At 39.5% G+C, this 22176-nt stretch overlaps 1 protein-coding gene and 1 long non-coding RNA gene across 19 annotated transcripts in view; one reads left to right on the top strand and one right to left on the bottom strand.

The window, feature by feature from the left end:
• The window catches only part of CPEB4 (cytoplasmic polyadenylation element binding protein 4), a 177505-nt gene extending 166706 nt beyond the window's left edge, over window positions 1–10799 (top strand). For 7 of the 8 annotated variants that reach the window (XM_043521146.1, XM_037906351.2, XM_043521145.1 and 4 more), the window contains 5 exons: window positions 670–759; window positions 1520–1638; window positions 2311–2425; window positions 2718–2899; window positions 6363–10799. In XM_043521146.1, coding sequence (XP_043377081.1) covers window positions 670–759; window positions 1520–1638; window positions 2311–2425; window positions 2718–2899; window positions 6363–6590 — 734 coding nt within the window. In that variant the 3' untranslated portion in view covers window positions 6591–10799. The remainder of the gene's footprint in view (window positions 1–669; window positions 760–1519; window positions 1639–2310; window positions 2426–2717; window positions 2900–6362) is intronic. The other variant, XM_037906350.2, reaches the window with a different exon arrangement.
• Window positions 1–22176, bottom strand: part of LOC119566913 — a 64711-nt gene that overhangs the window by 41847 nt on the left and 688 nt on the right. For 7 of the 11 annotated variants that reach the window (XR_005226426.2, XR_005226433.2, XR_005226428.2 and 4 more), the window contains exon 2: window positions 13295–13471. This is a non-coding gene — a long non-coding RNA (uncharacterized LOC119566913). Of the gene's footprint in view, window positions 1–4137; window positions 4248–13294; window positions 13472–21360; window positions 21454–22176 lie in introns of all 11 variants that reach the window. The other 4 variants (XR_005226425.2, XR_005226434.2, XR_006283360.1 and 1 more) reach the window with 3 other exon arrangements.

Below are 22176 nucleotides of genomic sequence, written 5' to 3'. Positions count from 1 at the left end.
TAGCAAATATAAATTATCTTAGCGGAATATTGAAGTGGAAGGAGGATTTGAAATGGGTGCTGCAGTTGCTTCCTGTTACACTACTGTATTTCTTCTCTGCATTCTTTCCTATAGCTATTGCATAACTGCATTCTGCAAGCATTACTATAAGTTAGTTTGAGGTCAAACTCAGATAATGCGGACAGATGTGGCACAAGCATGTGATGTGAACAAGCTTGACTGGGCCTTGTGATATTCCCTTTCCTTTTCTCCAAACCGTTTGTGATTGCAAGGCAGATTGGCAGAACTTACTGCTAAGCAGTTAGTCAAGGATTCGGACTTTGAACTCTTTATGTGGGAGAGAATGCCTGAAGCTAGGATCTGGTAGCTATTTAGATTCATTGATTTCATTCCTGTGACTTAGTGGGCTGCAAGCTTTTATTTGTAACCATTAATAAAGAGACAAATCCTTGATCTTTGAAATGTTTTTCTCACTATTTAATGTATGTTCTGACTTGTCATGAAGATTCCCCTTCCCTCAATAAACGTTATCAGCGGTCTGATATTTGTTTATAGGTTAGGAAAAAATATGACCAATTACCTGAAATCCAGATTCTCCAGGGTTTTATGTTCAGTGGGTTTTAACTTCTATTCATGCTCCTTTTTATCCCCCTGTTCCTCATCCCTCAGATGAGATCACGGCTAGCTTTCGTCGCTTTGGTCCTTTGATTGTGGATTGGCCGCACAAGGCGGAAAGCAAATCCTATTTTCCTCCTAAAGGTAACTATCATGATGTTAACATCATTTTAAGAACTATTGCAGAACCAGTGACTGTATTTTTCAGTGTAAGAATTTGAAGTGTAATTTTCATTATGTAAAAGATCTTCATGTTCACTGCTCCCCCGTACCATGCTGAAAATATCCCCTAAAATCATGATGTAACTCAAATCCTGCAGGATGTTGCAAGTAGGTGGACTGCAGAACAGTGCACGATAATACACATTTAAAATGATTACTCGTACTTCACTTCCGGTCAGACTCCCCTTTCTTTCTCTGTGCCTCCTTCCTCTCATTTCTCTATTCTTTACTCTGCCTAACCTCTTATTTACTACATCATATGTAAAATGTTAGACTAGCGCTGTGTAAGGGGAATGCAGAGCTAAGCAGCCCAGGGAAGAAATTGTACCTCACATTCACAACTCACCTGTGCTGGCAGGATGGAGGCAAGGCTCTATCTGTTTCCACCTCTTTGCTTGCTTCCTCCCCACCAGTGCGAAAGGGATAGGGAGGAGAGAGTACTGAACACATAGCTCTTGTTTTCCCTCCTGCTTTTGGAGGCATGCTGGGCGGCCGCATGGGGGAGCATTTGTGTGTGTTGGGAGGTGTTACTGTTTACTCCCTCTTATACTGCAGTGTAATCATGTGGGATCAGCGCATAGTCTGGCCCTAAATAATGACAATAAATATTATAAACTATAAAAAACTAAATCTCTTAGAATCTCATCAGGAATCTTGCAAGTCTTCTTGTTCTCTTACCTAGGATATGCGTTCTTGCTGTTCCAAGATGAAAGCTCTGTACAGGCTCTGATTGATGCATGTATTGAAGAGGATGGAAAACTCTACCTTTGTGTCTCCAGCCCCACTATCAAAGACAAACCGGTGGGTAACATTTTTCAAGTACTTTAGAGTTGGTATAAAATAGGTTTATAAATTGTGCACTGCAGATGTCATGCATATTTTCTGACTTCAGTGAAACAGATTAATGTCCAAAGAGGATGGTATGGTTATGCATTATGTACTAATACTGCAGTAACTATGGGCCCAATCCAAAGCCTAGTGACTCCCACTCATTTCAGAGGGCTCTGGGTCAAGACCCTCTGTCGGCAGCCATTGTTGCTTAGTAAATAAACTGTGCATAGCCTTGCATGCTGGAACTATTGAGATAGTGATTAGCCTGATGTTTACAGTACCGTTTACTCTTTCAGAACAACACAAATATCATGGATACATGTGTATTTATAAAATTTATATAGCATGATTGGATTGTGATAATGCATCACATTAAGAGGAAGAACTTGTATATCTCATACAAGTTAAATAACAAGGTGAAATCTGATCTGCTTAGGTCACCATTAATAGAGCATATTGGCATTAACTCCTAATTGGTAGTTGATGTACAGTTTGAAAGTGAGTTCAAAGTATAGTCACTGATACCATTTTAAAGTTTTTACCATCAGGGAGGCTACATTTTAACTGACAGTTGATATTGCTAAAATACTTAACTCTTAATCTGAATTAGGAACAGTAAACAAGTTTGTTTTCTGGCCATAGGTTCAGATCAGGCCTTGGAATCTCAGTGATAGTGACTTCGTGATGGATGGTTCGCAGCCTCTTGATCCACGAAAAACTATTTTTGTTGGAGGTGTTCCTCGGCCATTACGAGCAGGTATACTACATGTGTTGCAGCTTTGGCATGTTAATTCTGTTGTACAATCAGCCTTACTGCTTTGGGAGAACCCTGGGAGTTTTTTCAGCAGGACATCTCGGGAGAAAAAATATATTATATATTATATATTAAACATATATTAGTGTTTGAAAAATGTAAGTATTGCTGATGCTATGTAACTGTAGCTAGAGACAGGAGTACAAATAAACGTGCACATTCGATGCTTAGAATGGCAGAAAGGGGATTTAGAAAATAAAAATCTACCTAACTGTGTTTGTGTTTTCTGCTCTAGTGGAGCTTGCAATGATAATGGACCGGCTGTATGGAGGTGTATGCTACGCTGGAATTGACACAGATCCTGAGCTGAAATACCCAAAAGGAGCTGGGCGGGTTGCATTTTCTAATCAACAAAGTTACATAGCTGCTATCAGTGCCCGCTTTGTTCAGCTGCAGCATGGAGAGATAGATAAACGGGTAAGGGCTAAAGCACATTTTGTTCAGTGTCTTCTCTAGAAATGTGTTGTTTCCATGTAAATATCAGTGTTTCATTGTGAAGATTATAAATGTTACCTTCAGACTTACTGCATGCTTAGATTTACATTGTGCCATGTTAGCGCAGCCCAGAAAAAGGAGCAGTCACAGCCTATGGTGCGCTGGGAGGTAACCTAGAGGTAAAATACATCCTTGAACTTCCTGGTACGTGGGAGGGGAAGAGATCATGCCAGCTGCCATACCCCTTCACAGGGGTATAGAATACTCCCACTGCGAGGCTGTCTGACTCTGAAGGCTGGGGCAGAGGGATGGACTGAAGCATTCTTGAAAGAGGGAGCAGTTCTTGCTCTTTCCCCACCTCCACTGCGCACCAGCATAAAGGATAGGCAGAATCCGTTGGGGGGTGTGTGTGTGGGTGTACAGTCATAGAGGCCAGGAGCGAGGGGGGTGGTTGTGTGTGTGGGTGTGTGTGTGTGTATATATGTAAATAGTCATAAAGGCCACCAGATCATCTAGTCTGACCTTCTGTATAACTTCGGCCACTAAAACCACCCAGCACCTGCACACTAAACTCAGAAACTGAAATTAGACCAAAATGTTACAGCCCACAGAAGACTAGACTGGTTATGAGGTGCACCAATGCCAGAGGCCTCTGCAATGGTAGGGAATTAAGTGGCATATAGACACACAATCGTGGCAAGTGACCCACGTGTCGGGGCAAGGCAAAATCCCTCTAAGGTCACTTTGAATCTGATCTGGGGGAAATTCCTTCCTGACCCCACATATGGCAATCAGTTAGATCTTGAACATGTGAGCTAGAACCAGCTAGCCAAGCACCTGGGAAAGACTCTGCTCGGTGCCACCTCGGAGCACTAGCCTCTCCCCTCCAGTGTCCCATCTCCAACGGTGACCATCTCTGATGCTTCAGAGGAAGGAGAACCAAAAAAAAAAAAATCACCCTACCCAACAGCAAAAATACATTGGGGGAGAAAAATCCCTTCCTGACCCCAGTAGGTGACTGCTAAGGCAGGAAATTTGGGGAATGTTCCCAAAAGAGCATCATAGGAGTGCATTGTACAGCATACTGTAAGTATTCTGGTATAGCCTCATAACAACCCTCCCCACCTGCCTTAGCGGTTTCAGTATTTTGTCATGTCAAGTTAACTTTTTAAAGAAGAGACAATTAAAGAAGGAGCACAGTTGTCCTCACTCTAATGTACCTGAAATTAGTGTGCCAGTTGTATCAGGACTGTGTGCACCTCTGCCTGTTGTGTCTGCTTCACATGTAAGAAACCCAGTTTGGTCATCTGAAAGGCTTCAGTGTTCTGGACTATAAATGAAACAGGCTTTCAGGTCATTACTGCCACTCTTTGCTCCATTAAGTGCTACATCTCAGGTTTTTCTTTCTGCAATTGTGTAGTCTCTCATTTTCTCTTCGAAAAACTTTCCCTAAAACTCCAGCAGTCTCTCACTACCATTGGATGACAGAACTGCTCTTATAATTTTACTTGCACTCCTGGGCTCAAAGTCTGGGCAGACAGGTGATAGGTAGTCTTTCAGTGATTTGAGCATGGCACTGGGAATCAGGAACTCCTTTGCCCTAATCTTAGCTCTGATATGGATTCCTTCTGTGGTTTTGAACAAGTCACTTAAGGCCCAGTTGTTCAACTTCTGCTTGCATAAGTGAGCGTGTGGGTGAATAGTCCCACTGAAGCCAGTGGGACTGTTCATCTAGTAAGTCCTTGCTATTATGAGTAAGGATTGTACAATCAGGTCTATCACCTCTGCCTCGGTTTCTCCATTTGTGATTAAAAAGAAATGGGGGGGATGACGGTAGATGCTGGGAGGATTCTTTAGAAGAACACTTTGAATGTGCTAATGGTAAATAAATGCTGAATGTTGTTGTTACTAAATAAAACTAAACACTGCTAGACTTCAGAGATCAGCATCAAAACATTCGTATTCTAGATATAGAGTACTGAGTTACACTGATTGCATATTTATGACCATCTCTTGGAACCTGGAAAGGTTCTCCCCATTACTCCTTTGCTTAAGAAAAAGGAAGCTACAGAGTGTCAATAGGATTTTCTTCCTCAGCTTTCTGTGTTGAACAATGAGGGTGGCAAGAATATAGTTGACATCAGTTCAAGTCCTCCCTTCACATTTTCAAAAGGGAGCTTGTTGTCTCTGTGCTCACTTTTACTACTTTCTCAAAATAAAACTGGCAGTTCTTCTGGCTAGTTAGATATAGATTAAATTCTCAGTGGTGACTGGCTTCCTTTGGATGCAGGTGAGAGGAGGAACCACAATGGAGCTGGATGCAGCTCCCTGAATCTGCGGCCTATTCTATCTTGGCCCAGTCCATAGTGTACTTTAGAGCAGCCTCTCTATGCTCCAGAAAATATGCCAGCTGGTGGGTCCCCAGTGGGTCGTCTTTAGCTGGGAATTGCAAGAGTGTAGCATGCTCTGACCATGCTCCTTTCCCTACCCCTCCTTGTTTCCTACATAGGAATTGGCATGGAAACTATGTGTACAATAGTCAGAACTCTTCCATACCAAGAGAATCCTTAGCTAGGAAGATCTGTGTGCTTTCGGGCTTTTTTCCTGTGCCAGAGTGGCACATAGGGGCTAGATTACTGCTCAGAATCTTGTCCTGAATGTCAGTTGTATAGTTATATTGTGTAATTTATCCTGTTCAAGTCTTACTATTAGTAAACAAGTAGATCAGTTACATCTCCTACTGCTGACTGGACTAAGTTGAAGTACTAGAGGAAGACGAAACAAACTAAATGTAGCATCGATTTTGTTAAAGGTGTGAATGAAATTCGCAAATAAGTGGAAATATGGACTTTGGACTTTTCAAATGTTGGAGTGCTTAAGCTGCAATTTTAATGTTGTATAAATTTATACATTGTACATTTATACATTTAATGTTGTATAAATTTACATTCCTGGCTGAAAGGGAATTTTGTGAATAATAATGCCTATAACTATATTTAAAATAGATCCCCAGCATCCTCCTTTGATTTTAATATGAACCTGTTCACACATGTTCTGGAACAAAACTAGTTGATTCACCCTTGTGCTGACAACTGCTTGTTCAGCATTGATTTTCAGCAGCTAGTGCCTTTCTTAAACTGACTCTGAACCAAAAACAAAAAAGCACAAACTACTGAATCCTGAACAAATGTAAAAAGGGGGCAGGATTGTTCTTTCAACAAACAAAACTGAAAGAACCTATATTTATTTTTTGTCAGTCTTTGACGCCTGCAATGAGAACGGAAAGGATGGGGGGGGGGGGGGGTGCGCGCGCGCAGTACTGACCACTACAGAACCTTGATTTAGGGCATCAGGGTCCTGCCACAATATAAATAATAGCATACATTGGGAGTATCAACTGCACAGTTACTAAGTATTGTAAACTTTCTTGTGTTTTTGAATGCAGGTGGAAGTTAAGCCATATGTCTTGGATGATCAGCTGTGTGATGAATGTCAGGGGGCCCGTTGTGGTGGAAAATTTGCTCCATTTTTCTGTGCTAATGTTACCTGTCTGCAGTATTACTGTGAATATTGCTGGGCTGCTATCCATTCACGCGCTGGCAGGGAATTCCACAAGCCCCTGGTGAAGGAGGGAGGAGATCGCCCAAGACATATTTCATTCCGCTGGAACTAAAAGATTACTGCAGTGCTCATATGCAGGCCTCAAAATAAGTGCACTCTTCTGTTATCCTGATCCCCTCCCCGCCATCCCCCTTATTCAAGATAGCATGTCCTTTTGTAGTAGTCTGTAATTTAACAATAGTATAATGAAAGAATGACCTATAATATGGGTATTTTGTAGAATCTTGTCATTGAAAACTGTATTGGGAACTCCTTTTCGTATTGGTAACATGTTGCATGTAAGTTACATCCTCTTGTCCTTGGTATCAAGAGGACACTTACTTCATGCAACATTTTCATAGAGGAGAGAGAAAAATTGTTAAGAAAAGAGAAATGAAATAGAGTATTTTGTTTTTTTAATTAAATTATTGTTAATAAAAAACATAAGAATACTTTTATTAAAATAACCATGCAACAATAACACTATCAGTCTGTTCTGACACTCCCCTCCTTCGCCCCGCCAAGGGAAGCCTGTTTTTTTGCCTTTTCTTACTGTTAAATTTTACAGCAATGAAAGAAGCTAGTAACTGCCTAGGAAAGAGCATGTTTAAAGCAACAAAAAAATGCATGAGCAAGGTTGAAGCAGCATTATAACAATTATTTTTACTTACGTTAAGGGTTTTGAGGCTGAATTTTTAGCACAGGATATATTTCACCATGTCTCTGACTTTCAACCGCATCCAAAGTACTAATCAGGTAGGCAGAGCTTAGTATATTTTTATCAAAACAATTACCTTTTAAAGGTTCCCAAATATAAAAGTTGAGTAAAATTACTACTGAGTGGAGTGGTGGGGCGGGAGTGCACTTATTACTTTTCATTAAAAAGAGAGAGAACTCAATTGTCTGGTTACTGCCCTAGAAATTCTACCAAAGCTAGAGTAATAACAACTAGTAAACTGGCATTTCCTCTCCTTAAGGACAAATGTATAGATTTTATTTTTGATGGTTATATATAACTCTATATCCTAATATACTAACATTCATCAGGGGCCAGCCTTTGCTCTCCATTTTGACATGAAAAATAAGATACCTCAAGGATATCACTGATTTTATCTTAAGTTCTGGTATTCCACTGTATCACAGACTAAAAATTGGCTGCTAATTGGTTTTACTCTTGGATGTAAAGTCAGTTTTAATATCCTCTAACTTAGCTAGCTATAAGGTAGAAAGCATAAATAGGACAAAGCTAAGTAGTCTCCAAGTCTGTTTTGCACTGTTTGCTGAACTAATAAGTGTGTAAATCTGTGCAAAGAGGCATATGCCTATCTTACGCTTCCTGCAGAGAGAATCCTAACTAAGAATCCTTTTCTTCAGAACTTCGCATGGGGAAATAAAGAATTACAGGTGTCTGAAGTGCCAACTTTGCTAAGTTAATGCATGCTTTATTATAAATAAACTCCAGCTTGAGAAGCATTAACACAATACATGGTAGATAACTGAATGCTTAAGGGTGAGGTGGGGGTTTTGTTTGAAATAGTCTCTTGATGCCCTAGAAGGGGCATCAGCTTCCAAACTTGATTTTAACTAATGCCCTGGTCAACTTTTAAAATGATAGTGTAGCAGTGTGCAAAACAAACCAATCCAATGGCAATCTTCTAAACTGTCTGACTGGCATGGTACCATCCTAGATTCTCTCAAACCAAAGATTTGCCTCAGCGCTGCAGAAAACTTCTACTCTGTGAGCCCCCTAACCCTCAAGATTATCTTTATGAGAAGCAGTTTTTATTTTCAATACAGGCTTTAATGAACTATACCTTATTAAGTTCCAAAGGTCAAAATGGAGACATTTGCTGTCTACTAGTCAAGTAAAGAAAGGGAGCTGCTTTTAATGAAATCCCTGAAAATATTGACAACAGTAATGCAAATGGAGAGTGCTCTTGTGTAGATTGTCAGGGACTTTTTTTCTCTGAAGTCCATAATTATAGTTGGAATGTTCCTTTTAATTTTTTTAATGCTTGTTAGGTGGCTTGGGGTGTGATATTGTGCCGATCCTACCCAGTAAATAGGTGAGATGGGTTAACATTACAAGAAATAACACTGTTTGAGAACTAGCTTTGAATAATAATTTTCCCTTTGTACATGACCTGCTGAATTTCGGTACAGTGTTTTTGTAGCTAACTTATTTTGTCATGCACATAATGTATATTTGTTATGCACTACTTTTGTATATCTTGTTTTTCCAACAGTGAGCATTTTTAGGCACACTTTTCACTGACGGGATATCTCTTTATGCAATACCTCAATTTTTCATATTGCAAAGAGTAGCTTTTTGTACTTTTATTACTGAGAGATCTTCATATACTTCATTTTTTAATATAAATAATTTTAATAAATTTTATTTTCTTATATTCTGCTTTTTATACATTTCAGTGCTCTGCATACATTTTGAATTATGGATGTTGTGCACTGGCAATGCTATTTTAGAATCTGCAGAGAAAAGAAAGCATGTTGCTTAAACATCTTAGCCCAGCACCATGTATTTGGTGTACATATAATTTAAGAAATAGTATATGTAAAGTTGAGAATTAAAGAAGAAAAAAAGCATGAAAGTGACAAATGACAGTCTTTAGACCCTCAAAAATTAAATGCATAAGTGTAGTGTAGAAATTTAAAAGTAAAGTAACATCAAAATTGTCTACCGCTTCTTACTAAGTTTTTAAAAATTATACACAAATGCAGATGTTTTTGGTGAATGTTTAGCCATTTTTAATATTAATAACAAATTGATGTTAGGTGTTTGATGCAGAAAGGTGTCTGCTCTTTTAAATTATATTTAAAGAAATAAAAGCAAGCCTGCTATGTGGCAGGCATGTAATGTTAGTATGCATGACTAATGTAAGAAACTGTTATTCTACTAATATTCACTTGTGATTGTGTGACAAGCGTGTTTACAGATTATTTGGTTACACTTCAATTTACAGGGCATAAACAATTACATATATTACTCTGTACTTAGATAGTGATTACATGTCCTTTTGATTACATGGGATTTGTAGTTGGAGTTACCATGTCACTCCAAACATAGTTAACATGCAATTAGCTTACAAATCTTCGGGTATCACTTCAGTTTGCAAAAGGGTTAAGCCTGTAGTTCTATCACGCTAGCATGGCACTGGCCATGTATTTACAATGTAGTTACAGAGTAATTACATGGTTATTTTTGCAGTGTAAAATAAAGTGTTTCTGATTACTTTATATGTAAAGGACCCCCACTGCCCCATGCTTTTTGGTATAGTATATACTTCTCCATACACAGACCTCTGCAGAATGCAAATTTAAAACTTGCAGTGAATGAATCTAGCGTTTTATAAGGATGCTGTTGGAAAGACTTGATAATTCACCCCTTTTGTTTTTGAAGAGTTCAAACCTTCTGTTAAAAGGTGATTTAAAACTTGAATGTGATGAATTGTGGCAAGTTAACTTCAAGTTATGTGCAATACTTATTTCAGACTTCTGGAAGATCTTTGCAGTGTAATTCTTTGTTTTTAATTGCAGACATTTAAAAATGTCATTTTCTACTGTTCTAGTAAATCCTCTTTCTTGCTGGTGTTTCTAAAGAAAAGAATCAGAAATCAATCTTTCTACTAATGTAAATTTGAGATTATTTTTAAAAAAAGGAATAAAAGAGGTTTGGTCATTTGCTTTATTTTATTATCTTATTTTAAAGCTACTGTGATTGATAGCATTGTAAGAATTGGGACAATATTGTATTCAACTGTTTTATTTTTTATATTTTTAAATTTTAAAGTATAATTAGTTTTTATAATTTTCATCAGATTTTTTTGTTATATTTTTTGGACGTGAAACTTTTAGCAAGTGGGTGTCTAGTTTTTACTAATCCCTAATATGTTTTCCCCCCAATGTATTGCTCATATTATCAGAAGGAAAAGTTATTTAAGTATGTCAGTTAATTGTACTACTTGGCTGAATTTCCATATAGTTTTTACTGTGTATGGGGAGGTTGTAGTATTTATTATAGCATTTTAAATAAGGGTAATTCATTTTTTATTAAAGTAATTTTCACATTTAAGTTCATATTTTTGTATGTTCTACTCTAAGTTATATAACACAAGTTACTTTTTTTAAAGAGTTCATTTGTTGAAGTGCTAGTGGAAAATTAATGTTATTAAATAGTTTGCAAATGACTATTTATACCAGTATGCATATAATTTTTAAATATTTGTAATGTGAGATGTTGAATGAATAAAACTTTTAATTCAAATTTCTTCTTAACCTTTTTATTTTAAAACACTAAAAGCAGCAGCCATTTGTGGAAACACTGTTTTACTGTTTGGCTGGTTGAAGCCCTGTAGGGCCTGGAATGTGATTTTGATGGAGTGCACAATGTGCTACATCCTTAAGGCCAAATCCTGCAGTCCCTACTCAAGTCAAAACTTCTGTGGACTTAGAGATTGATGCTAACGGGTGGTAAAAACTGCTGGTGCCCTCAGTAAAATCAGCATGAGTAGAAGCTGCTCAGCACTACAGAATCAAGCCCATAAATTGGGAGCATTGCCTGAGGAGGACTGCAGGTGTTAGCCATTTTGGATCAGGTTTTCCTCTAACAGTGTGCTTTGAGAACAGTCTTGAGAGCTGAATACTGGTTATATTTTGTGAATTCAGTGCTTGTGGAGGTCTGAGATCACTGTCTGAAATTTCATGTGACTTTGCAGTGACCCTCAAGCAGACTCAGCACCTCAGTGTCTATTTTTATTTGTGCAGTCTTCAGCATGTCAACCAGGCCAAAGAGTAGTAGCCAAATGTTCAGTGTCCTGCTTCCACTTGCTGCCCTTCTGCTAGTAATTAACAGGGACAAAGACAAGCCCAGGACAAAGCAGAAATAATGGAATGTTGGCTGAGAATTAAACCTAACTGGGCAGGCAACACATCTAATGAGGAGAACAGCCCCGAGCCATTGGCAGTGCAGAGCCTCAGACCGTGCGAACCATGTCAAAAAGGCTTGGCCAAATCTGGGCTAGAGCCAAGCATGGAATGGACAGACAAAGGCCCTTGTAGATTAACCTCGACCCCTAACACACTTTGAAGCTTCTGAGAGGGGAAAAGACTAAAGCTTTTTATAAACAAGTCTGTTAAGGGGCTTTACACTGGAGACTGTTTAACACGAAGGGCTTGTCTCCACTTACCAGTGGATCAACGCTGTGGCGATCGATCTACCGGAGGTCGATTTAGGAGGTCTAGTGAAGACCCGCTAAATTGACTGCAGATCGCTCTGCCATTTACTCGGGTACTCCACCGGAATGAGAAGAGTGTCTCCTGTCAACAGAGTAGTGTGGACCCCACAGTTAGGCAATCTAAGCTATGTCGACTTGAGTTACGCTACTAAGGTAACTCAAATTGCATAGCTTAGATCGACTTTCCCCCCATAGCGTAGACCTGCGTTAAAATTTAGACATGTAGGGCTGTAGCTTCTGCTATCTCTGTCTCACAAGGAGCTTCACAAGGGATTTTAATTGGCACCACTTCAGCAGTCTGGATCCCCCAAATAGCTTAAGCATTCTCACTGTGCTAAGAATATGCAAACTGTAGAGAATCTGAATTGTCCGGTAAGGAAGTTGCTTTCCACCTGGTGGAACCGTGCTTTGGAATCCGTGTGCATGCCTCCCAAGAAAATACAGAAACTCCCCAAAATAGTAGAGAATATTTTGCCAGTGAAAGACTCAAATCCATGCCTTTTGTGATAGCTCTGTTCCCCACAATCCTACTCTCTGCATGTAAATCAGCTGCTCATCTGAGCAGTTAATTTCCTATACCATGACTTAGGTACATAGGTTTCAATTTAAGAGGATCTGTCCTGCCAAGTGCTGAGCGTCTTATATGAGGGGGTGGGCAACTTTCATTGGCGGTTGAGGCTGCTCAACGCCCTGCAGGATTGAGGTCTACTCACATTGGCTTCAGAAGATGTGTACATAAGGAAAAGTTAATGCTTTTAAGCAATGTCCTGTTTAAGCAAAGTTTTCATTAATAGACTTAATACTGAGAGTCCCTCAACTAACTAACTAGCTTGTCACCCATCCCCTCAAAACAGATATTTTAAAGACAATGGTCAGCAGTCTAATTGGGTCATAAGCACAAATTTACAGAAAAATGTGAATGTCTCCTTAGTAATTCCTCATTACAGCATTTTGTGCCAGCCAAATACTCCCAGACAGCATCAACCGTTCTCTGGCATGTGACTTGCCTCTTTACATAAGTATTAATTATAGCTCCTTTCCTTCTGTTGCTGTTTTGTTATGGATTAGAGGTGGTTTGAAGTACAAAAAAAAAAAAAATTGTTCGCACACCAGCCTAACACCCACTTTCAAGAAAAAAAAATCTTTTAGAAAATGTGGGGCGGGGGGGGGGAGATGGGGAATGCTTTATCTGCAAGTGATTAAAAAAAAAAAGTATCATGAACATAAAGGAAGCTTAGTCCCTGAATGTGGACTTCTGTTATCTTCTGATGCTGTATCAATAGTCTTCCTGCCCAAACAGTGCCTGATTCATAGGAATTCATGTGGAAAAACATTAGCAAAAAGTTATTTATTAGAATGGAAACACTGACCTAACTGACTTTGGGGGGGTGGGGGAGTGGGTGTATTTTAGTTGTGATGTTAATAAATTGTCTTTAGCTCCTTCCATCTGAGCATCTCAAATTACTTTATAAACTTAATGAACTAAACCTCATGGCACTCAGGTGTGGTACATACGCACTATTACCTCTATTATAAGGAAGCTGGCACAATGAGTTGAAGTGACTGCCCAAAGGTCATACACGTTGCAAAATGAAAGTTGTTGCTTTTGCTGGTGTGTGCGGCTGTTGCTGAAGTTGACTTGCTTAGAAGCAGCTTTCTAGGGAAGCAGATATATCAAGGTCCTTTTGAAACTGATTCTGTCCTGAAACAATTAAAATGAAATATCACGGGCAGGCATTAGAAGGTGGAGATGCACGTGATAGGTAGAACTCCAACACCACCTCAGCACATAAATCTTTGGTAAGTATTTTCCTTTGCACAAACTGTTCATTGAACACAACAATAAATCACATTTTTCTCTGGGATACCACGTTCACTCACTGAGCTGATATTTTTCCACATCAGTTGAGAGAGATTCATTTTGGATGGGGAAGACAAACCTATAGTGTAGATTTTCATCAAATGGTATACTTTAAAAAGGCTCTTTTTGCTGCCAGACTGATTGCTCAGAAGAAACTGTTTGTTTAGCAAATGTCTATCATGATTCTTCAGATGATATTTATTCAGTGCTATGAAAGCCTGCTCAGACCACAGTCCAAAAAGCACACTTCTTCCCTAATGGAAATCAAGACAAATAGCATTAGAAAAGACAGATGAGGGAAAAACACTGACATCTCTTCCAATGTGTGAAATAAGATGATTGACTCTGTGTGTGTGTGTGTGTGTGTGTGTGTGTGAGATATATAAGGCAAAAAAGCAGTCTCTAGGGTGAGAATATACATGCAGCTGTCTTCAGTTGTATAAATTTAATTTGAAAACAAACTGACTTGATTATTTAAATAGATTGCATCCTAAATCCCCATTTAGAGGTGGTTCTGGAGAGAATCTAACTGAAACTAAACACTCTTTAATGCTGTCAAATATCACCTGCTTTTAAGGCAAATTGTAGCTTATGTACCTATTTTTGCTTGGAATGGGAAGTCCTCTGGATTCTAAAGATTTCATTTTTTTTTTTTTTTTAAATCCATCACTGAGGAGATAGAGAAACCCCAGTACCCACCATGGCTATGGAATGGATGACAATTTTGTGCTCCCCTGCTGGCTTTATGGTAGAATTCTTCTAAGATGCAGGCCTAAATTTATGATACTGGTTCAAATATGTTTCAGAGTAACAGCCGTGTTAGTCTGTATTCGCAAAAAGAAAAGGAGGACTTGTGGCACCTTAGAGACTAACCAATTTATTTGAGCATAAGCTTTCGTGAGCCATGGCTCACTTAGCTGTGGCTCACGAAAGCTTATGCTCAAATAAATTGGTTAGTCTCTAAGGTGCCACAAGTCCTCCTTTTTGGTTCAAATACATTAACATAAAAGGGCAAACTTCCAGTGGGCCACTTTAGCTGTCTCTGCAAACCATGAAAATAGATCTGTTTTTTTTTTTAAAAAAAAATCAACCTGTGTTTTGTCAGAAAGTTATTTCAGTGCTCATGAAAGATACTGGCTTGATAAATTGTGAGATGGAAGTCCTCTGGCCACAGAGCAGATCCAGAATAACACAGCTAGTGGGTGTATAACCAACATGTCTAAGGGCTGCCCTGGAGGGACAACCTCTAAGGGTATTTCAGGCTTCATGCCTATTTAATGGCTGGAGTTTTAGTTGGAACTGTTAACAAGGCAGCCATTGTGGTGGTGGCTTTGTGAAGTGTATACCCCTCCATTTGGAAATGGAGTGAGACTATCCTCTCACTTCACATGCGATCATTACAAATTATCAGAGTAACTATTTTTGGTAACAACTGACTACCTGAGATTTGAATGGGTATCCATGAACTGAAAGGCTCCATGTTTCATTACCAGTTCCTTAAACCATCCAGTCCACATTTGCTAGATGGTCTCTAATACCAATCAATTCATTGTCAGAACTTTGTGAACATGCATTTTTCCTTTTGCATTAAAACTGTATGAATTTTGTTGCTGCAGTGTTCCCTTCTTAGACTTCGATATAAATAAAAATCTGTCACTGGGCATTTCCACATCGGGGAATGGGTCAGATTACTTTTCATGCGGAGTTATGAGTGAAGAATGGGGAAATGATTTAGATGGCAGAATGGTATTGTCAGTATATACAGAACTGTGGCTGTTCACACAGTGTGTCACATTAACTGTGATGTAGTTTTGTCATCTCTGAAGGGTATGAATTCACATACATTGTAATGCATTTAAAAGTTGTCCCATTCCAAGACAGTTTTCAAATGTTCACCTAATCCAAATCATCCCAATCTGCTGCTGAGTCATATAAACTAATTTGCTCTGAAATATATACCCTGTTATGCAGGTGAAATAATTAAGACTGATTTAAAAGCACCCTTATTCAGGACAGCTTAATTTTAAGCATGTGCTTATGTGCTGTCCTGTAGATGGATACGTGCATATGCTTTTAAGTGCTTTCTTGGATTGGGGCCTAAAAATGTCCTTTTATTGGATTTATATTTGAAACTCAAATTTTAGTTTTGCAGTGCTCACTGTATATGTGGCACTTATAGGAGTGTTCATAATATAAGCAGCATAGAATTGCCCCCAGCTTTGCTTCAGCAGGACCAGCTGTTCACAGGCAGATGCTGCTCTGTACACATTGGTGGAATCAACTCAGTTCTCTAATCAATAACAAGAAAATTTGCTCAAAGGTCAGTTTTTCAGGGGGTTATCTTTTTGACTAGATGTTGACAGCAGAACAAAGCGGCGATTGCTATAATTTTCTTTGCAGAGAAAGCTCCCAAGACAGAAGCTCCACTCTGTTCTCTTTTGGCACCATCCTTACGTCATCTGAGACATATGTGACTGACAGGATTTGAAACAGTACTGGGAAGACCTTTCATGGTTAAACAAGGCAGATGGGGTGCTGAGGAACAAGTGTACTCACTGATATTTATTACTGTAATCAAATAGAATCATCTCACACATCCAGTCTGACGTACAGAGACCTGTGCCATCAATACTACATTAGCCAGCAGCCAAATTTTGGGCTGTGATCATGTTAGATCTCACAAGCTAAGAAACCTCAGACTTTCGGTACTTGAACAGAAGGCCCTGGAAAACCTAGTATACTGCCAAATGTAGTGCTGGTGATTTAGTGATTCACATTCTGAATCTATACCCAAGCACTGTCCCCAGCATAGTGTTAAGAAGAGCAGTGCAGTGTTGTACCTTGTGTAAAAATTAATTTTACCACTTGTGAGGTCACTGAAGATCTCATCACATTTTTTCCAAGACAAACAGTAATAAAACTTAGCATTCCAGCCCCCCCAGATGTAAATGGGGGAAAAGCATCATTATTCTCACTTTGGAAGGAAACTAAAGCAGAGAGAGGTTAAATGCTAGTAATTTATCCAAGGTGTCTCAAAGTCTATGACAAAACTGGGAACAGAACTGTAGTCCTGTCTCTGTCTTCTACTCTAACTAATAGACCACAACTACCTCTGTAAAACTGTTAATCCTGGTGCCCTAGATCAGTGTTTCTTAATGACTGGGACGTGGACCCTGAGAGCTCCCTGACAGTTTAGGAAGGCAGCAAGCTGGTTCCTGGTATCAAAAACTTTGAGAAACACTGCCTTAGATATTTTCAATTTTGGTGATCATTTTGTCTATCTAAATTCCCCTGCGGTTTCACTTGACTTTGGTATGCTTCACTTGTTATATTACTGATAGGCAGGCTTGGCAGAATTTGATTTTTTTAAAATAATTCCAATGGATAATACCAATGTTTATTTGTAAGCATTTTTCCAATTTTTATTGATTTAAATTTCCACAGTTGTGAAAAATGTATGGAGGGCTGGACAGTTATTTAATGACAGTAGATACTGATTCAAAAAGTTAAAGCTTTATAACTATTAAAACACAAACTGTCAACATCACATGACAAAATATACAAAGTAAATAAATAGCCTTAAATCAAACTAAGTTTGCAAGCAGCATTTTTCTTTCCCAATCTGTATGTTTAGATTAGTAATTGGAAATATTTTTTGTCAGTTTGTATGTGTATGGTGAAATTGACGTTTTTCAATAATCTAATCCCTCCAAGCCTTCTCATAAACTTCTAAAACCAGAGGTGTTAAACTTCTTGTGAGGTGAGGGCTGAATTCCAGTTTTGGTTATAGTCCATGGGCCCACTCATTTAATGAGAGATTTCCAAAAAGCTCCAGGGGAGGTCCAGGCTTTTATGTACTAAATAAACTTTGTTGTTTACTATTTGTTCAGTACCTTTCTGTCATGTTCAGCATCACTTAGTGGGAAAATATACCCCTACCTCCCTTAGGCCAACTGCTAGTTCTGCCCTTTGTTTCTCTTCTTTCACTATCATTTCCCCTCTTTCTTTTCTTTTATACCCATTCCTTTTCCTTTCCCACAGCAACTCCTAATTCCCATCCCCTTGGATTCACAGCCGCCCTTTCCCCCGTTCCATGATTGGCACTGAAAGAGGCAAGGCTGAGAATCAGTGTCTGTATTAGGCTGAAGGCCTTGTCTACGCACCCATTTTGTAGCAGCGCAGCTATTTTGGTTAGGGGTGCGATTTTTTTTGTTACTGATATAGTTATACCAGTAGCCCCCAGTGTGGATGCAGTTTTATCGGTATAAAGGTGCCTCATACTGAAATAGATCATTCCCCGTCCCATATGGGAATGCTATACCAGTATAAAACGTAACTGCATCTACACTAGGAGTTTGTACTGCTTTATCTGGTATAGTTAAAACAGTACAACTTTTGCATGTAGAAAAGAAGTTTGTTCACGCTGTAACAAGATAAACATGAAAAGGGGGTGGGTGGGTGGATGTGTGTGTGTGTTCTCACCTCTCAGAACTACTGTTTTAGACTGACAACACTGCACGGGTTTACACTTGGTTCCAATCTGGAAGGCTTTCTTCACAACCATGTGTGCTAGAAATTTATTTTAAAAAAATGAAAACTCAGATTCTCCAGAATCTGTGTACAGGGATCAGCAACCTTTGGCAAGCGGGCTGCCAGGGTAAGCCCCCTGGTGGGCAGAGCCAGTTTGTTTACCTGACCCGTCCTCAGGTTGGGCCGATCGTGAAGCGGGAAGCAGGCGCAGGCCGAGGCATGTGCTGGTCGCCACTTCCCGCAGCCCCCATTGGCCTGGTGCGGTGAACTGCGGCCACTGAGAGCTGCAATTGGCCAAACGTGTGGACGCGGCAGGTAAACAAACCAGCCTGGCCTGCCAGGGAGCTTACCCTGGTGGGCCACGTGCCAAAGGTTACCGATCCCTGGTGTATAACGTTATCATTATTTTTTGTATGTGCCTAGGAGCCCTAGTACTGGACTAGGACTCCATCATGCTAGGGTCCATATAAACATGCAGTCCCTGCCCCCGTAACGATCTTCAATCTAAATCTAAGACCAGAGACAGCAGATGGATAGAGAGAACGGGGGATTAAAGGGGAACAAATGAGACAATATTGCCTAGGGAGTGAAATCTCCTATCTTTGGAGACTTTTAAGAGCAGGTTAGACCAACACTTGTCAGGGATGGTTTAGATCAGGGGTTCTCAAACTTCATTGCACAGTGACCCCCTTCGGACAAAAAAAACTACTACACAACCCCAGGAGGGGGAACCAAAGTCTGAGCCAGCCCGAGTCCCTGGTGGGTGGGGGCAAAGCTGAAGCCTAAAGGCTTCAGCTCCAGGCACGGTTCCTGAGTCCCAATGCCCAGGGCTGAAGCCCTCAGGTTTTTGTCCCAGGCCAGAGCAAGTCTAGGCCAGCCCTAGTGACCTCATTAAAATGGGGTCCCGACCCACAGTTTGAAAACCACGACTCTAGATAATACTTAGTCCAGCCATGAGTGAAGGGGACTGGACTAGATGACCTCTTGAGGTTCTTTCCAGTCCTACGATTCTATGCAGATATAAATTCCCTGTGTTGTATGGGTTGATAAAACACTTTTGTACATTTGTGCCTATAGAAATAACTCTTAGACCAAGACCACTGACCAAGCTCAAAAATAGTATGGCTAGTGCTGTTCCCGCTATGGCATACACGTAAGAGGCTGCAAGCCTAAGCTTCAGACCCTAAGCACAGTTGCATCACTGATGCTTATAAACAGCACTCAGCTCTGGTCTGATGCCGCTTCAGCTGAGTTGATAATGCAGCCTCCAACTAAAAGAGGGTGAAAGAGCTCACCAGAGCAACTGTCTCACAGCAGGATGCAGCCATCATGCTACATGGAGTTCAGCATGGCTGCAGTTTGCATGCATGTGCTAAACAACTCTCCACACAGCTATGACTCCAGCAGAAGAAAGATCCTGTAATCTCAGCTCTGGGCATGCCCTTCCCCACAAACACTGTCAAATGCTAAATAATTAGATAGAAATTACTTCACTGAAATTTTTTGGCTGAGAAATAGTGATCACAAAACATGGGAGTTTGCACTGCTCCCATATACGTTAGTGAAAACCTAAGCTGTACTAGAAACTTAGGAAGGAAAAACAATGGTTAAGAACTAAACACTAACATCAAAGCCCCTTGTGAAGAAGGAGGCTATATGAATTCTGAATATCTAAAAACAGGTTAGTTTTCCCACTTCTGGAGATATTGGGAAGCATACTCCCCTTTTGCACCTGCAAAACTATAAAGACTTTATATGGCATCAGTTTTGCCTGAAAATAACAGCAGATGCAAAATGGGGTGCTGGATTGAGGTTTCTATCAAAATCAAGTTTGCTTCTGGCAACATATTGGTGGGAAGGATGGACAGAACTTGTCCCATGAAGGATATGCATTGGAAACAGTGAAGAATGAAAGAACAGCATAAAGCACAGATGCTGACCATACCATCCGTTTGGCAAGCCTCTTGTAACTGTCATCCACAGAGCTATTGAAGGGACTATAGGAGGGATGTTGAGTGCCAGCTGGCAAACTGAACTCATAGCCAGAAATATGCATCATCAAGTTTTCATGTTAAGTGTAAAACAGTTCTATAATCAAAATGGGTGCTACTAATGTTTATCGATTGGGATAAATGCCTGCTTACATGGCTTGAGACATTTGTATCTCAGAATCCCTCCTTATACTCTCTCACCAGACAGTCTTAGAGTTGCACTCTGAGATCGGTGCATTCTTAATGGAGCAGCCCTCAAATCTGGAATTGACAGAACTCAAGTTTGTTAACTCATCAGGAACTTTACTAGCCCTACCTGTCTGTTTGACATAATGGGGAGGTATTTTTTTTTAATTCATTGATAGTAGTTCAGCTGATAATTGTACTGCATTCACATGATCTCATTTTTATTATATGTGTATGTGGAGGCCATAATAACTGCATTTATCATGGGAAAATAAATATTATTTTTGGCAAAATATCAGGCTGTTTCCACAGGTTGTTTCCTGTTTTTCATGCACACGCACACACGCACAAAATGCCGTTTATCTACAATGTATAAAATAGCATAAAATCCTGGGTACCTTGGGGAAGGATTTATTATCTTTAATTATTTCATCCCCTGGTTCCCACAGCAACGCTGATTTAACTGAAATGGTGTCTTTCACGTAGGTAAGGCTGCCATCTTGTGGAATATTTTTGACCAACACTTTCCTTTCAACTGCACTGTTTATTTTGTGCAATTAAAATGGCTTTTTAAACTTAGGAATCATAGGCCTTATCCAAAATCCACTGAAGTCAATATAATGACCTTTAATTTCACTGGGCCTTGGATCAGGCTGCAAGAAAAACCAATACATTTTCAACATATATTACATTGGTTTCAGAGTAGCAGCCGTGTTAGTCTGTATTCGCAAAAAGAAAAGGAGTACTTGTGGCACCTTAGAGACTAACAAATTTATTTGGGCATAAGCTTTCGGAAGCGAGCTGTAGCTCATGAAAGCTTATGCTCAAATAAATTTGTTAGTCTCTAAGGTGCCACAAGTACTCCTATATTTTACATTGTAAGTCTCATGTCACATTAAAAATACTTTGGGCAGAGTCTACCCAATTTGTTCCGTTTAACTTGTAATTTTTTTGTTCTTGTGACCAAGTAAATGCTTCAACTGTCTAAGAAATAATATTCATTGGTATTTTCAAAATGCTTACGTGACTAAGCAAAAGTCAATGGGATCGTGCTTTTATGTGCTGTTGAAAATCCCATCTGTTCTGGAAAAGTCTGATAAGTGGCGAAACCCACATCTGCATATAAGAACATTTTCAAATGTAACAGATTCAGAATCAAATGGGGATCTTCTCAATATTACATCATGCAACCTTTTGACAATGGTTGCACTGGGAACATCACAATTTAAAATACAAATTTGGGCAGAAACGTACACACACGGGTTAAATCTGTATTTCCACTTGTAGCTAAGGCCAGTGAAAACTTTGCACTAATTAACAATCACAGCAGGCTAGGATCAAGTTTATTGGATTATACTGATGAATTTTAACATTCTATAAAAGCACCCACAGCAAAAAGATGTCAGTTGATACCATGTTAAATCAAAGTATATACATAAAATAAATCAGTATGTCTCCAGGTGGTGGTAACATAAGAATCAGACTTGAGGTGGTGATAAACTTTGAACAAAGCCTTAAATAACATGGATCAGATTCAACCTTGCAGAATCTGATTCTAGCAGGGTGGGCGATATTTTGACAAGTGAGTAAATTATGTCTAGCTTTTCCATCCACAGCAGCATCATGGCAAAGGTGGGTGAGTAGATTTTGTTGCTGCTCTGTCAAGTTTTCATGGCAGTTTTGCAATACTGCTTGTACTGAATTCTTCCCTTAGTCACCGTGATTTAACAATGACCTGTTATTACATGCTAACAAATTTGTTACCCACGTACAGTAAAGAAAATGGTTTATTGGCTTGTGACTCTGCAAGCCATAGCACAGAACTTGGAATTGTGAGTC

The sequence above is a fragment of the Chelonia mydas genome, chromosome 8 (assembly GCF_015237465.2).
Source record: "Chelonia mydas isolate rCheMyd1 chromosome 8, rCheMyd1.pri.v2, whole genome shotgun sequence".
NCBI lineage: Eukaryota > Metazoa > Chordata > Testudines > Cheloniidae > Chelonia > Chelonia mydas.
Note: the sequence above shows the minus strand (reverse complement) of the source record. Positions and strands in the feature narration are given on the sequence as shown.